The sequence below is a fragment of the Salvia splendens genome, chromosome 14 (assembly GCF_004379255.2).
Source record: "Salvia splendens isolate huo1 chromosome 14, SspV2, whole genome shotgun sequence".
NCBI classification, from domain to species: Eukaryota; Viridiplantae; Streptophyta; class Magnoliopsida; order Lamiales; family Lamiaceae; genus Salvia; species Salvia splendens.
In genome coordinates, this window is record NC_056045.1 from 13,004,325 (window position 1) to 13,017,589 (window position 13,265).

At 48.8% G+C, this 13,265-nt stretch overlaps 1 protein-coding gene and 1 long non-coding RNA gene across 2 annotated transcripts; one reads left to right on the forward strand and one right to left on the reverse strand.

Annotated features, from left to right (window-relative positions):
• The first annotated feature begins 1,155 nt into the window (after nucleotides 1-1,155).
• Nucleotides 1,156-2,727, forward strand: LOC121765198. The gene is made up of 2 exons (XR_006042788.1): nucleotides 1,156-2,353; nucleotides 2,449-2,727. It is a non-coding gene; the product is annotated as an uncharacterized LOC121765198 (long non-coding RNA).
• Nucleotides 2,728-10,482: 7,755 nt separating this feature from the next.
• LOC121764212 lies at nucleotides 10,483-12,926 on the reverse strand. The gene is made up of 3 exons (XM_042160269.1): nucleotides 12,492-12,926; nucleotides 11,862-12,300; nucleotides 10,483-11,819 (listed from the first exon to the last, which is right to left on the reverse strand). The coding sequence occupies exons 1-3, from the start codon at nucleotides 12,924-12,926 to the stop codon at nucleotides 10,483-10,485; spliced, it is 2,211 nt and encodes a 736-aa protein (XP_042016203.1).
• Between the last annotated feature and the right edge of the window lie 339 nt (nucleotides 12,927-13,265).

A 13,265-nucleotide genomic window follows, 5' to 3' on the forward strand; every position in this document is an offset into this window, starting at 1 on the left:
TTAGATTCAAGAACTATTTATTTAGTATGCATGCATTCCTTAGGGCTGGCAAATCGTGCGGATTGGGTCGTTATCGGGTCAACCTGATAATGACCCAACCCAATAAGGCCTAACCTGAACCCGACCTGTTAAGGAAACTGTAAATCCGAACACGAACCCGACCTGCTACCTTCAAATCCGAACACGACCCGCACCCGACACGAACCCGTTATCGACACGATATAATATGGGTTGACACGACACGATAACAACCCGAACCTGATATTACACGATTAAAACCTAATATTACACGATTAAACCTTAATTTTTAACCTAATTTACACAATTAAAATTCGTTTTATACTATTTAAACCTAATTTATAAGAAATTAAAAAATTAAAGTAATATATATTTTTTGAAATAATAATAAAAATAATAATATTATTTCTTAATGGGTTACCCGTATCCGACCTGCATCCGACCCGAACCCAACCCGAAATTATCGGGTTCTTAATGGGTCAACCCGATAAGAACACGGATCCAATAAGACTTGACCCCAACCCAATAATTTCGTGCGGATTCGTGTCGGATTATCGTGTCGTGTCGAAAATTGCCAGCCCTAGCATTCCTATGTGTGTGACCATTTTAATTTTTCTCTTTTTTTCCTAAATCCATAAAATTCTTGAGAATAAATTAAATCAAGCGATTTAATTTATTTGGTCATTCGTCAGATTATTCGTGCATTGGTAAAATTTTAAATATCATAGCTTTATTTCCGCGTAATTAAAATAGCGGCTATCCATTATTTAAGTTTGGCAAGACATTGAGAGGGTTTATAAATCAAATTTGATGTTTTAATTAGCGGCCAGTACTATTTGAATTATCATAAGTCCATTTTCAAATTTAAATCCTCTTGGATTTAAATACTTAGTTATCTTCAAATACTTACTTTACTTAAAATTAATATAAGTCCCATTTAATCATTCATTTGACATGGTGTTAACATGACTAACATTTTCCTTTCTTCCGTGGCTTAAGGAATTAAATTTTAAATATCGAATTTATCTAGGGTGGTGGCCCAAACGAATTTAATTATATAACAGTGGCCCAATTTAATTTTAATAGTAGTGGCCCAAAGAAATTTAATTAAATGGTCCAAACAAAATTAAGAAGCAAGGCCCAGAATTAATACAGTGGCCCAATTTCTATATCTCTTTTTTTTAAAAGAGGCGCAATCTAGATTTAAATGGGCATAGCCCAAATTCCACTCCCTATCTCCATCGGCTCCCTCTCACTCCCCCATTCCTCCTTTCACTGCATCACCCTCTCTCAATTTCCTCTCTAAGACCGCCCCAGCCCAGTCGCCCTTCCCGACGGGTTTTACAAAGCCGTCGCCCCGGCGGTCGATCTTTGGTCATCGTTTGCTGTCATCCCCAGCCATCGCCGCTGATGTGAGGCCGTCCTTCTCGTCGACCCAGCGCCATCGGAGCAGGCAAGAGGAGCACCTCCATCGAGCTTGACCGCGGTCGGCCGTGCTGCCATTGTCATGCACTCGACACCCTCTGACCACACGGTCTTCTTCAGCACAGCCGGCGCATGCCCAGCAGCCTCACGGCAGCTCCGGTACCCCAAGCTAAGTCTCGCTCTTAGTTAACTTATACGCTTCGATTTATGTAGCAATTACATGATAATTGGACTTGAGAATCTATGTGTGCTCTTCATCTATTGGGCCCTATCAGATTGTTCTTGGCCGCGAGAGTTGAGCTTCGAACTCTAATAGTTCACTATTATCGGTTATTGGTTGTTGATGTTGTTGCTTAATTGCTTTAGTTATGATGATATACATGCTCCTATTATTGATGTTTGTGGACGAGAGTCCTTCACTTATATGAGGTGATGATGTTTGGAAAAGGGAAGGGCAAGTGGTTGTGTTACCTCTTGAAGGGCTGGTTGCTGTTGTCTTTTAGGCTGTGAAATTCGGCCAATCACGGTTAGGAGCCGCCTGCAGAATCCTTGCAGCAAGCTTCACTAGAGTCCTCTTCTTCCAACGAAATGGGAGGCTGAAAACCGAATGTGATGAGGGGAAAGTATGGGGCTGCCTATATAGAGGGAATCGTGTACTCGTGAGGGCTCTGATTGGCCTGCTGTGATCTTGTCTCATTGGCTGCACTTTAACTGCATTTGGCACTTTGTGAGTGCTTAGTACCTTAGTCCATTTATGAGGTTCGTTTGCTTATGGCAGGTGCACACAGAGGCAGTGGCAGTTGGGAGAGGCAGCCTTGTGTGGTCCACCGCATGCTTGATCCGGCTGGGAACTCAGGGTGGTAGGCTGGCCTTGCCTTCTTGGGTGAGGCTCATTCTCAAACGTTGAAAGGTAATGTCACACTTCCCTTTTTGAGTATGTATTGTTAATTCCTTTAGTATCATAAGTGTGTGTTTTCCTTGCTTGTTCTATCTGTGAATCTGCAGGAACGGAGCAGATTATACACGGCTGCCACCACGACGTTCCGGCCCGACGGCTGTCCTACAATTGGGCCAAAACCGGGCCTGAAGAAGGGCCCAAATCGGCGTCCCTAGTGTTGTAATAGAAAAGAGGCTCCCTTTGTTATTTTTTTTTCTCTGTCGATCCCTTCTTAATAAGTGTAGTCGAGCGTCTTAGCTCGAGAATAAAATCTAAGACGTCTTTCTCGACCCCCTTGTAAATTATTCTTCTTCCCTTCTTTATTATGTTATCCTTTTTGTAACCTACGGCATAGCTCAGATTCTAATTCGTTTACTTGGTCAACAAGGAAACCTTTTGAATCGAAATCGCCAACACACAGGCATTTTGTGATGTCTGTAATGTATTGTCATAAAAAACAAGATCATTTTGGTCAATAGAGCATAATAATCGTTGTTTTCCCGTGAGAGTTAATTTATAGCATAACTCATTATATTTGGGTTTACTTGGCCAACAAGTAAACTTTTTGAATCGATATCGCCAACACACAAGCATTTTGTGATGTCTGTAATGTATTGTCATAAAAAACAAGATCATTTTGGTCAATAGAGCATAATAATCATTGTTGTCCCGTGGGAGTTAATTTAAACCACAATCAATTTTCATTCGGAATAGTTTCTATATCTAGGAATTTCGCTCTCGGCAACAAGAATTTCCGGTGACGCCCGTCGGAAACTCTCCCACGCACCACCGTCAAATCTCCACACCTTCTCCATCTCTACCCAGCCACCGAAGCCTGCGTTCGGCCCTAGTCCCTTGAGCTCGGGCACCGCAACACACCACCCCGTACGTCCCCCTTGACTGGGCGCACCGGGCACCCCGCATGGCCGATTCACCCCAGCCGGCACCTGACCCGGGCTTGGCGAGCTCGGCGGCACCACCAGATTGCTATCCCATGCCAAAAGCCGATTTTTTTTAAACACCCAATGGGCGGAGGGTTAAGGCGAACCCACACTTGTGCATTACCAAAACCAATTGATGCAACCAAACTTACACCGAGTCGCCCAAAAGTGACGACTCGCCAAGGCATGACAAATTAGAGTACAACGAGGGCCTCCCTAACAACTAGGGTGGTCATCTATATACTCTCAAAATCCTATTACAATTTGATGCAGCCTTTGCATCCCCTAAACCTTTGTCCATCACCTAGTTAAGGCCCGCAATAGGGATGCCTCCGCAAGGGACACACCCTCCTAGATCCAGGTCCTCGATGAGACCCTCTATTTCCCGGTTGGGGGGCCCACATGCGACATTCATGGAGCTAAAACTCGAGTCAATTGTACCGGATTTAACACTCCCAAACGTCACCGTAGCAACATTCTCCTTCAAATGCCAATCATCAACGTGTGGAGCCTTCGTGTGCATAACTCCCTCATGTACCTTTCCCTTCCTCTTCCTCGACACCAATTGGAAGCCATCCTCTCGTCCACACTTGGTTGCCTCCTACTAGCCACTCTTGGCTTTGACGGTCCCGCACTCGAAGTACCCTCAGTGTTCTCCACGTGGTTATTACAATCTTTAACCTTCTCCAAATGTCCAGAGGTCGATGCAGCGCCAGACCAAGCCTCCGCCTTTGGGCGCCACTCACGTCAGATGGTCTTGGCGGTATGGCTCGCGTGGTTCTCCTTGGATATTGCTCAGCGATCCTGGTGTCTACCCCGAGCCTTCCTTGGATATTGCTTGGCGGTATGCCCAACATGTTTGCAATTAGCGCAAAACAATGGAATACGGTCCCATGCCACTTTATACCTTGAATCTTTGCCTCGGATATTAAGGATGATCTCTTCCGTCGGGGAAGTAGAGATGTCAATCTCTACACAAATCCTCGCGAATGAGAGCCGACTTTGATGGATTGTGGCATGGTCGGTTTGTAGCGGCTTGCCTAGAAGTTTACCGATTGCCGTGAGAGCCAATTCCTAAAAGAGATACGCCGGGATTCCCATGATGTTACACCAAACGGCAACAACCGGCGACTCGAAGAATGTATCAAAGTCCGGCGCCCACTTGAACACCCTCATCGGGTGGATATCGACATACCAATTGGGGTTCCCATTGGGGCCATTTAAGACCTTAGCGTAGTCGGCCATCGCTTGGAATTAAATAAAAATGTGCTTAGCATTCAAGTATTTCCAAGTGAAAGAACCCACTAACCCCAAACCTCCAAGGCTCCTTTGAATATGGGAGGAAGATGGGAGCGAGTGTGAGAACTTTCGAACGACGGCTAGCCCTAACTTCTCCGAGAGGACATCCATTTTTGAATCGGAGAAGGTAAGGGATGGTGTGCCTTCCAAGCATCCGACCTTCCCAACGGCCTTAATCTTGGTGTCATCCAAGGGGATTGGCTCGACCTTAAGGGGCTTGTACGAGGCTGATTCTCCTTACCCGCTCCCCGACTCCCCTTGGTGGTGGAGAATTTTCGCCACCTTCCAAGCTCCCACCGGCGGCGGCCCCATGAATTCAAATTGCCACTTACCAAAAGAGAGTCAACGCTTCCTTCCCCATGCAAAGTAAGCTTTGTCTTTTCCCTCATTTGTGAGTCACATGCATCCAACTCCTCACATGTCACCCCCACATCAAGACAAGGAATCACATGGACCCTTGTACCTTCCACGTGCTAATGGTTGACCAGCACCCTCTCCTTGGGTGTTACATCATCGTTCCGGCTGGCCGGCGCCGGCGAAGTTCCGGCTACCCCCTCATAATCGGGTTCCTCCAAATCACCCGTTGGCGCGCTTGCCTCCTCAGCCATTTGAGCTAATGCGTTCAGCATCTCCCCAACACAAGCATGTTCAACCTCCGGTGACCTCCTCCCTTCACCATGACGTTCGGCGACAAGGTTGTCCGCCAATTCAAAAATCATCCTCTTCTTAGCCCTACTCACCTCCGAGCCCGTTTCAAGGCCGGCACGCTTAAGGGCTTGCCCTGATTTCACCGGATATGGGGTTCCTATCCTCTTTGTTTTTTGCCGGTCCAACGTTGAGAAGGTCCATTCCGGCGTAGAGAGGGTGCGCGACGCATGGATAACGCCCGTGGCCTCCTCCTCCGGCACCTCGCCACCAGCCTTCACCATTGAGGCGGGTGCGAGCGCATATCACCACCGACCGAGCAAAGTGAGCCTTGGCCGAGAGATCACGCACGTTCCCTCGGCTGACCCGTCGGCGGGGAGGCAGGCTAGATTACCGTCGGCGTTGGAAAATCTAGAGAGAGAAGTTAGAGAGAAGGGAGAGCGTTTTTGGGTATCTCTATATATCCCATGCCAAAAGCCGATGTCGGAACTTCTCCCAACAAACCAATGGTTTTCTCAACCAAACAAAAGTCACCGGAGGGGAAGAAGCCGAACCATAAAATGGTCGTCAAAAATGTTACGGCCAAACTCCAAACGAGAAAGAACACCCCGGCTCCACCGACGAAAGAAGGAAGTAGGAAGAGGTTCAATGCATCTCCGTTTCCGGACGACAAACAAATCCAAAAAAAAAAGACTTCGGGCCAGAGTTGTCGGAGGAGGCCAAATCCTCGAAAGGAAGAGCTAGAGACAAGGTCCGCGAGTCCTTCACTAGTGCAAAAGATAACACTCAAGCAGACTTGGTGGAGGCGAAGAACGTAGGGACTAACCCCGACGTAGACCACAAGATGGCGGCTAAGGAATTGAAGATGCCGAACGTTCCAAACTCCAACCGCGTACGTCGCACGTTGGTCGTCCAGCAAATCGGAAGGGAGGAATCGACCGTTGCTCAAGGACATGGGACAAAGGTACACCCTAAGGGGTCTAGCATCGAGGTTGATGAGCAAACAAAAAGCAATAAAGCTAATGCGGTCAATATTCCGTTTGTGGAAATAAAGCTAACGCGGTCAACATTCCTTTTTTCCACCGAACCCTCCTTAAGGCCTAGGCTACCGAAACATGCCTAGACGCCTGGCCATGCTAGATTCTCCGCCGCGAGACCCGCCGGACCCTGAGGAGGCACGAACTATCTCGGACCAACTTATGGTTTTCCGTTCGAACGACGAAACATCACCACCTATCCCTACTAAGGTCATGAAGGTGAAGATAACAAAAGCAAAGCTCAAGAGCCGGCGTAATACCCCGGCTCCACCCACCAAAGGCCAAGGCTGAAAGCGATTTGTCCCGTCCCCTCTTCCGGAGGACAAACAACTAAGGAAGAAGCTCTCATTTGATGTAGAGGGCAGCACCACCGTGGGTCCTCCGAAATACAAAGGAGCCATTTTTTTGGTGATTCCCCTAGGTGAAAAAGGGGAGGCTCCGCAAGCTCCCGCACCTCTAAGCTTGGGTATTGACGACGAGCGGGAACGGGGATCCGAGAATCCCTACAACAACGTCGAGGTGAGGGATATGTCGGATTCCGAGCAGTGCGCCGGAGACGGAGTGGCCAGCGGCGACGAGGACGAGCGGCCGCACATCCCCCGACCAAGGATGATCGGCACATGAGGTACAACATTCCTTGGACAAAGAGAAAGTCAACATGCCTGAAATGGAAATGGAAATAGAAACAAATTTGCTTTTGGAAAGTTCTTTGGTGCCATGCCAACTTGGTGACTCACGTGATACACTTGGTATTGAGGCCCCAATGCAGCCGAATAAGGATAATCTTATACAAGATGGAAGCATGGAGGAGTATGATATGGTCAGCTCGTATGTTGAGCACAAGGAACCTCACGCAAAAAAGCCTTGGCCGGACCACGACGCCGCTCACGGAGCTGGTGCGGAGTCAACCGGGGATGAGGCGAGTCATTCTCGACCAAGTCATGACAAATCAAAAGTACAATGTGCAGCAAAAGCAAAAGGAGCTTTGGGTGACGTGATAGTCAACTTGCCCGAAATGGCTATGGAGATAAAGTCACTTCCGAAAGTTGTTTGGTGCCATGCAACTTTGAGGAGTCGCGTGGGGAGCTAGCCGTTGGGGGGCTAATGCAGCCAAATTCGACTAATCTCCTCCAATTCGCCTCCTTGGAGGGGGCAGACATGCTTGATGCCATGGTTGTGCAACCCTAGCTTGTCGCGGCACAGCCGGAGGACGTTCGGATGGCGGTTGAACCACGTCTCGACTCCCAGCCGGTGAATGACCCAAAGTGGCCTACACCCATGTCTGCCTTTATCCCCTATTGTGAGGAATTCCCCCCTTGGAGAAGGGCCGGATTTTAAAGAGTCGTGACACTTTTGAGAACGGGCGGCCAAAATAACAAGTCCAAGCAAGCGGGCTGAGGAAGGTTCCGAGTGAACAAGCACACCGGGTTGCGGCTACTCCCGCCAACGCATGGTCGACCGAAGGTGGTGCCAACACGGTCTCGGCCAAGAGACCCGACGTTGAGCGAGGCGTGGAGAATCCGAGCCAGCCCATCCAGCCGACCGTCATGGCCGATCTGTTTAGAGCTAATCTATCCACACCCCAGAGTGGAAGTCATCTTAAAATAGGGGAGGGATCCGGAGGTGCCGCGACGGACAACATGCAACCCGGTGGAGCCGAGACTGCCCCGAAGCACAACAACGCTTGGCGCACAATGGCGAGATGATCAAAGGGACCGCCGATCCGAGTGGACCGCAAGCGTTTGAGCCCGATAAGATCCAAAACTTTGGCTTTGCATCAGTCTCCAATGGAGTACCGGGCATCTACTTCTCGGGGACGGAAATACGGAAGCTTGCCGAGAACGTTAGGCACGCCATCGTAGGTAAATTCTCTCATTCTATCCCGACGGCCGCACAAATTCAAAAGGCCCTAGATAATATTAAATTTCACCATGGTTTCACTTGGAAATACATTAACGCCAAACACATTCTTATACAATGCGAGGATTTGGCGGATTATGCAAGGCTTCTAAGTGGCCCGAAAGGGACGCCGGTGTGGTTCATTGATTGTCACCCAATGAGAGTCTTCAAGTGGTCTCCGGACTTTGACGCCTATTGCGAGTCACCGATAACTGCAATTTGGTGCAACCTAATTGGCCTTCCAATCCACTTGTTCGACCATTCGGCCCTCTTCGCAATCGGAAAACACCTAGGGACTCCAATTCAAGTTGACCGAGCCACCGCCAACAAAACAAGGTTGTCCTTTTCGTGAATATGTGTCGAGTTGACATCACAAAGCCGCCCCCGAAGAAATCATACTAGACATTTGCAGGAAAGAAATGGTGCAACAAGTCCGATGGGACAAGATCCTCGCCTATTGTCGGGAGTACAAGCACGTTGGGCATTCAAGTAGTGTGTGCTATGCGGTGGGCAAGACCGAAAGGCCGATTGAGAAATTACAACACGGCAACCCCATAATAGGAAACTCAAGGAGTGAATGGTTCGGCCGAAATGCAAGCAAACACAAGTGCCACACCCAAGGACAACATTGAATGGAAATGGCAAAAGAAAAACAAGGGGAAAGGGACGTCACCGAGGGCTAGACCGGATGGGGAGAAAAGGCCCGAACCGGTGTGGGAGGGTCCGGACATTGTGGGTGACACTCACGATGGTGGCGAATCGGAAAGGGACCCACAAAATCTTAAAAATGGCCGATTGGAGGGTGTGGCAAGCAAACACACAAGTGGCCCGCCCCGAGTCTCCATGCATGAAAATGGGAATAGGGACGGGACATGGGATCATGATGGCTCAAACCGATGGTTGATCTCGAGCTCCCGAGGGGGTGCGAGAGGGAGGTTTCGGTCGTTCCCGAGTAAGAGCGGATGGAGAGGAGACGAGTTGCCTAGAAATATAATGAGTACGAACTAATACTACTCTCTCATGGCCAATGCAGATTACGATGTTGATGGGTGTGGCGAGGAGGATGTGGCAGCGATGGATATCCAATCACATTCCGACCAAGCCGAGGACACCCCCTTGCAAATTGACGCCGGGGAACACACAAGGGAGGAAGACCGACAAATTGTCTTGTTTCAAGGAGGGCCTTCATACCTTCCGGGTACGACCCTAACTTGTTAATATGTCTTACAATATAATGCTTTGGAACACTAGGGGAGTCGCTAATGCGCCGACCCAAAACGTTTTAAAAAGACTAATCAAAAGATACAATGTTATGTTTCTTTCAATAATGGAGCCACTCACATCCCCCAACCCGGATCGATACTCTAAGGCACTTGGGCTAAAGTTCAAAAGCACTAATACATCCGGCAAGGTTTGGATCTTTTTTTTAAACACCTTTATGGTGGAGGGTTCGTGGGGCCCTCATCCCTATATTTCAAACTGAAAATAGATTACAATTTGTGGCCATACCCGAAAGTGGTATGCCACATCAAAAAAAAACCAACTTACAAACTATTACAAGAGTAGTAAGCGGTCCGAATCAGCCTAACCCGGACCTCATCATACTCTTCTCTGAGCACAGACATGAGCTATTCCTGGGGGTCTTCTTCACAAAAGGATATGTATGGCGTCCTATTTCTCTCAAGTTAGATCACGGCCCGGAATTGCCTTGGAGCTGAGGTGTCGTCAAAATCTTGACTCGTCGATGTGTCGGCTCCCAACCTCGCTAGGAGGTCCGCTGCCTTGTTTCCGTCTCTGTGAACATAGCTGATTCGATTTATACGTCCCCTGCTTAGTAGCCGCACCTTAGTTAAGATTTGTCGAGCACTTGCTGGACCCCATGCCTCGGATTTTAACAAGCCAACCGCCTGATGTGAGTTCGACTCAATCCAAATTCGATCTCCAGTCCCCGAAGCACGGAAGAGTCCTTCATGAATGACTTCCAGCTCCATCTCAAGTTCCGATTGTATCTTTGTCGGCTTGTGGAAGGCGGAGACCAGTTTACCTTGGTGGTCTCTTATAATCGCCCGCACCCTCCTCGGTGTGTGACCGCATCGAAAATTCCCTTTGTATTGAGTTTGAGACCGGGAGGGTCCGGCGGATGCCACTTTATTACAATAACCTTTTGTGATGGTATCTTCCCGCAAGAAGGAGCCGTGCATGTGTTCTCTGCCTTTACCCCTGCAAAGTGCTTTGCTTGAAATCGACCGCTTTCCACACCTCGTTGAATGTGCATCTGAATCTACCATATAACACTATATGCTCTAAACCGAACTCCATTGTATCGACAATTAGTCCGTTCGGCCCATAAGAACCAGAATACCAAACACGGAACCACCCTTGCAAGGTGTGCCATTGCCGTTTGCCTTGTTCTCTTCGCCCACCTTTCGAGTCTTGTGGGGATTGAGTCCGAGTGTAGGAGGGGTTCCGATTTCCCCTCGAACCAACAATCAAAGAATCTCCAAACTTGTGATGCCCCTTGTCCCTCAATGAAAAGATGTTGGAGTGTCTCGTTTCCCAGTCTCTCGCTGCAACATTGACACTTGGAGGCCAAGCTAATATTTCTCCATTGGAGTTTCGCGTCTACCGGAATTCTGTTCGACATAAGTCTCCACATGAAGATTGACATCGATCCCGTAAGGCCTTCATTCCATAGATCTCCGAGGGCTGGGATGGCCATCCTATGAGCTCGGAAGGCCTCCCATGCCGATGTCACTGTGAATTCCCCTTTACGATCAAGAGTCCATCTTGGTATATCTGCACTCCCGGTCAAGATTGGCACACTTAGGATCTCTTCCGCCACCTGTGTCGGCAACCCTAATTGGTGCTGTGCGAGCCATATCTTCGCATGGTCCCAGTGCCCCTCGGACCAAAAATCTGCCGCCCTCGATGTAGATCGCCCTCTAGTATCCAAGCATAGTTCCCTTAAAGGTTTGTCGCCTAACCAGATGTCATCCCAAAATAGGATCTTCTCTTCTCCAATGATCCAGCGCATGTTCTGGTGCGCGGTGGGCCAGGCCGCGGTAAGCCGGCGCCATGTGGCGCTGTTTCTACTCGATCCGACCGAGGCCAAAGGAGATTTTCGTGAGCAGTATTTAGCGTACATGTGTGTCGCCCATAAGGAGTTTTGCTCTCTAAATCTCCACCATAATTTGGCGTTGAACGCCTTAAGCACATCCTCCTTCCGTCTGAGTCCGAGACCTCCTTCAACCGTGGGCAGGCAAATTTGCTCCCATCCGATCCAATGTGTCTTTCGTTTCTCTTCAACAGCCCCCCAGAAAAAACTTGCCATTTGTTGTTCCAGTGCTTTGAGGGCCCCTTTCGTAGGTTCAATGTCCTGGAAAACGTGAATAAGGATGGCTTCCAACGTGCTCTTTATCAATGTGAGGCGGCCGCCAAAGGATAGGTGACGGTGAGCCCACCCATTAACTCTTCGGGCAATTTTATCCCTAAGGAAGAGGAACATATCGGTCCGTTTCGCCCCCTTGAAAATAGGCACTCCCAAATAGAGGAACGGGAAGGAACCTTTCGAGAATCCTCCTTCTCTCTCAATACTACTCGCCCAGTCTTCATTATTTTCTGCAATATAAAAATTGCCTTTAGAAAGATTGATTTACTGACCTGAGACGTCGGAGTACGTATCGAGACACCCTTTGATCCTCCGGATAGTCTCTGTTGCAGCCTGCGTGAAAATGATGACATCTTCCGCGTACGCCAGATGGCTGACCTCGCTACACCCCCGAGTGGATTTAAATACCATGTCCTTCTTCCCACATATGAGCTTGTCCAGGGCCCGAGAGAGATAATCCGCGGCTAAGACGAATAGCGCTGGGGAGATGGAGTCCCCTTGCCTTAAACCCCGAGTGGATTTGAAGAATCCCGAGGGGGCTCCATTGACTAGAATTGAGAACCAACATGAGCCAACACACCTTTCGATCATACCAACCCAACTTTCCGGAAAGCCCATGCACCGAATCACCTTGAGTAAGAAGTCCCATTGGACCCGATCGTAAGCCTTGGCCATGTCCAGCTTCAAGGCGACATTCGGGGATGGCTTGTTCTGTATAGCTCATGGAACATTTCCTGTGCCAATAGGACATTGTCGTTGAGAAGTCGGCCTTTAACAAAACCGCTTTGGTTCGGGGCAATCACCATCGGTAGGAGTGGGGCTAGTCTAGCCGAGAGGATCTTCGTGATGATTTTATTTGATACATTGCACAGGCTAATAGGTCTAAAGTCAGCCCATGATACCGGATTGTCTTTTTTGGGAAGTAAGACGATCATGGTAGAGGTGATGCTCCGCGGAAGGAATGCCCCGTTGAAGAATTGCATGACCGCCTCAACCACGTCCTTACCAATGACATCCCAACATTTGTGATAAAAGGAGGCTGTAAAGCCGTCCGGACCCAGAGCACTATCCGCTGATATACTCCACACCGCCTTCTTGACTTCGTCGTCATCCGGGGGTGCACTCAAGTAGCTCAGCTCCGTTGAGTCCGGGAGTGCATGAAGGAGACTTAGGTCTGGTTCGACAAGCATTGGCCCCGCGGGAGCCAGGAGCCCCTGGAAGAAATGAACTGCCGAGTCTCTTAACTCCGTCTCCTCCGTGATGACTCGGTCTCCAACCTGTATGCTATGCACTCTGAGCCGCGCCCGCTTCTGCTTAACCCAACTTTGGTAAAACATAGTATTTCTATCCCCCTCTTTGAGCCATCGAACAGCAGCTTTTTGTCTCAATGATCCTCTTCCATCTTAAGCATGAGGATGCATTCCGCAATTGTTTTGTTTATCTCAGACCTATTGGATGGGGAAGGATCGACCTCGAAGGCCCCCTGAGCCGCCACCACCTTAGCTTCGGCTTGCTTGAGGTTGGCTTGAAGGTTACCAAAAACCTCCTTGTTCCATCCCTTAAGAGTCTTCTTAAGCCGCGCTAATTTGATCTGAAACTTGAGTAGTCCCCCGGCATCGGTTGGCAAGTCCCAATCCTGTTTCACGGTTTCTTTGAACTTATCGTGCCTCATCCAC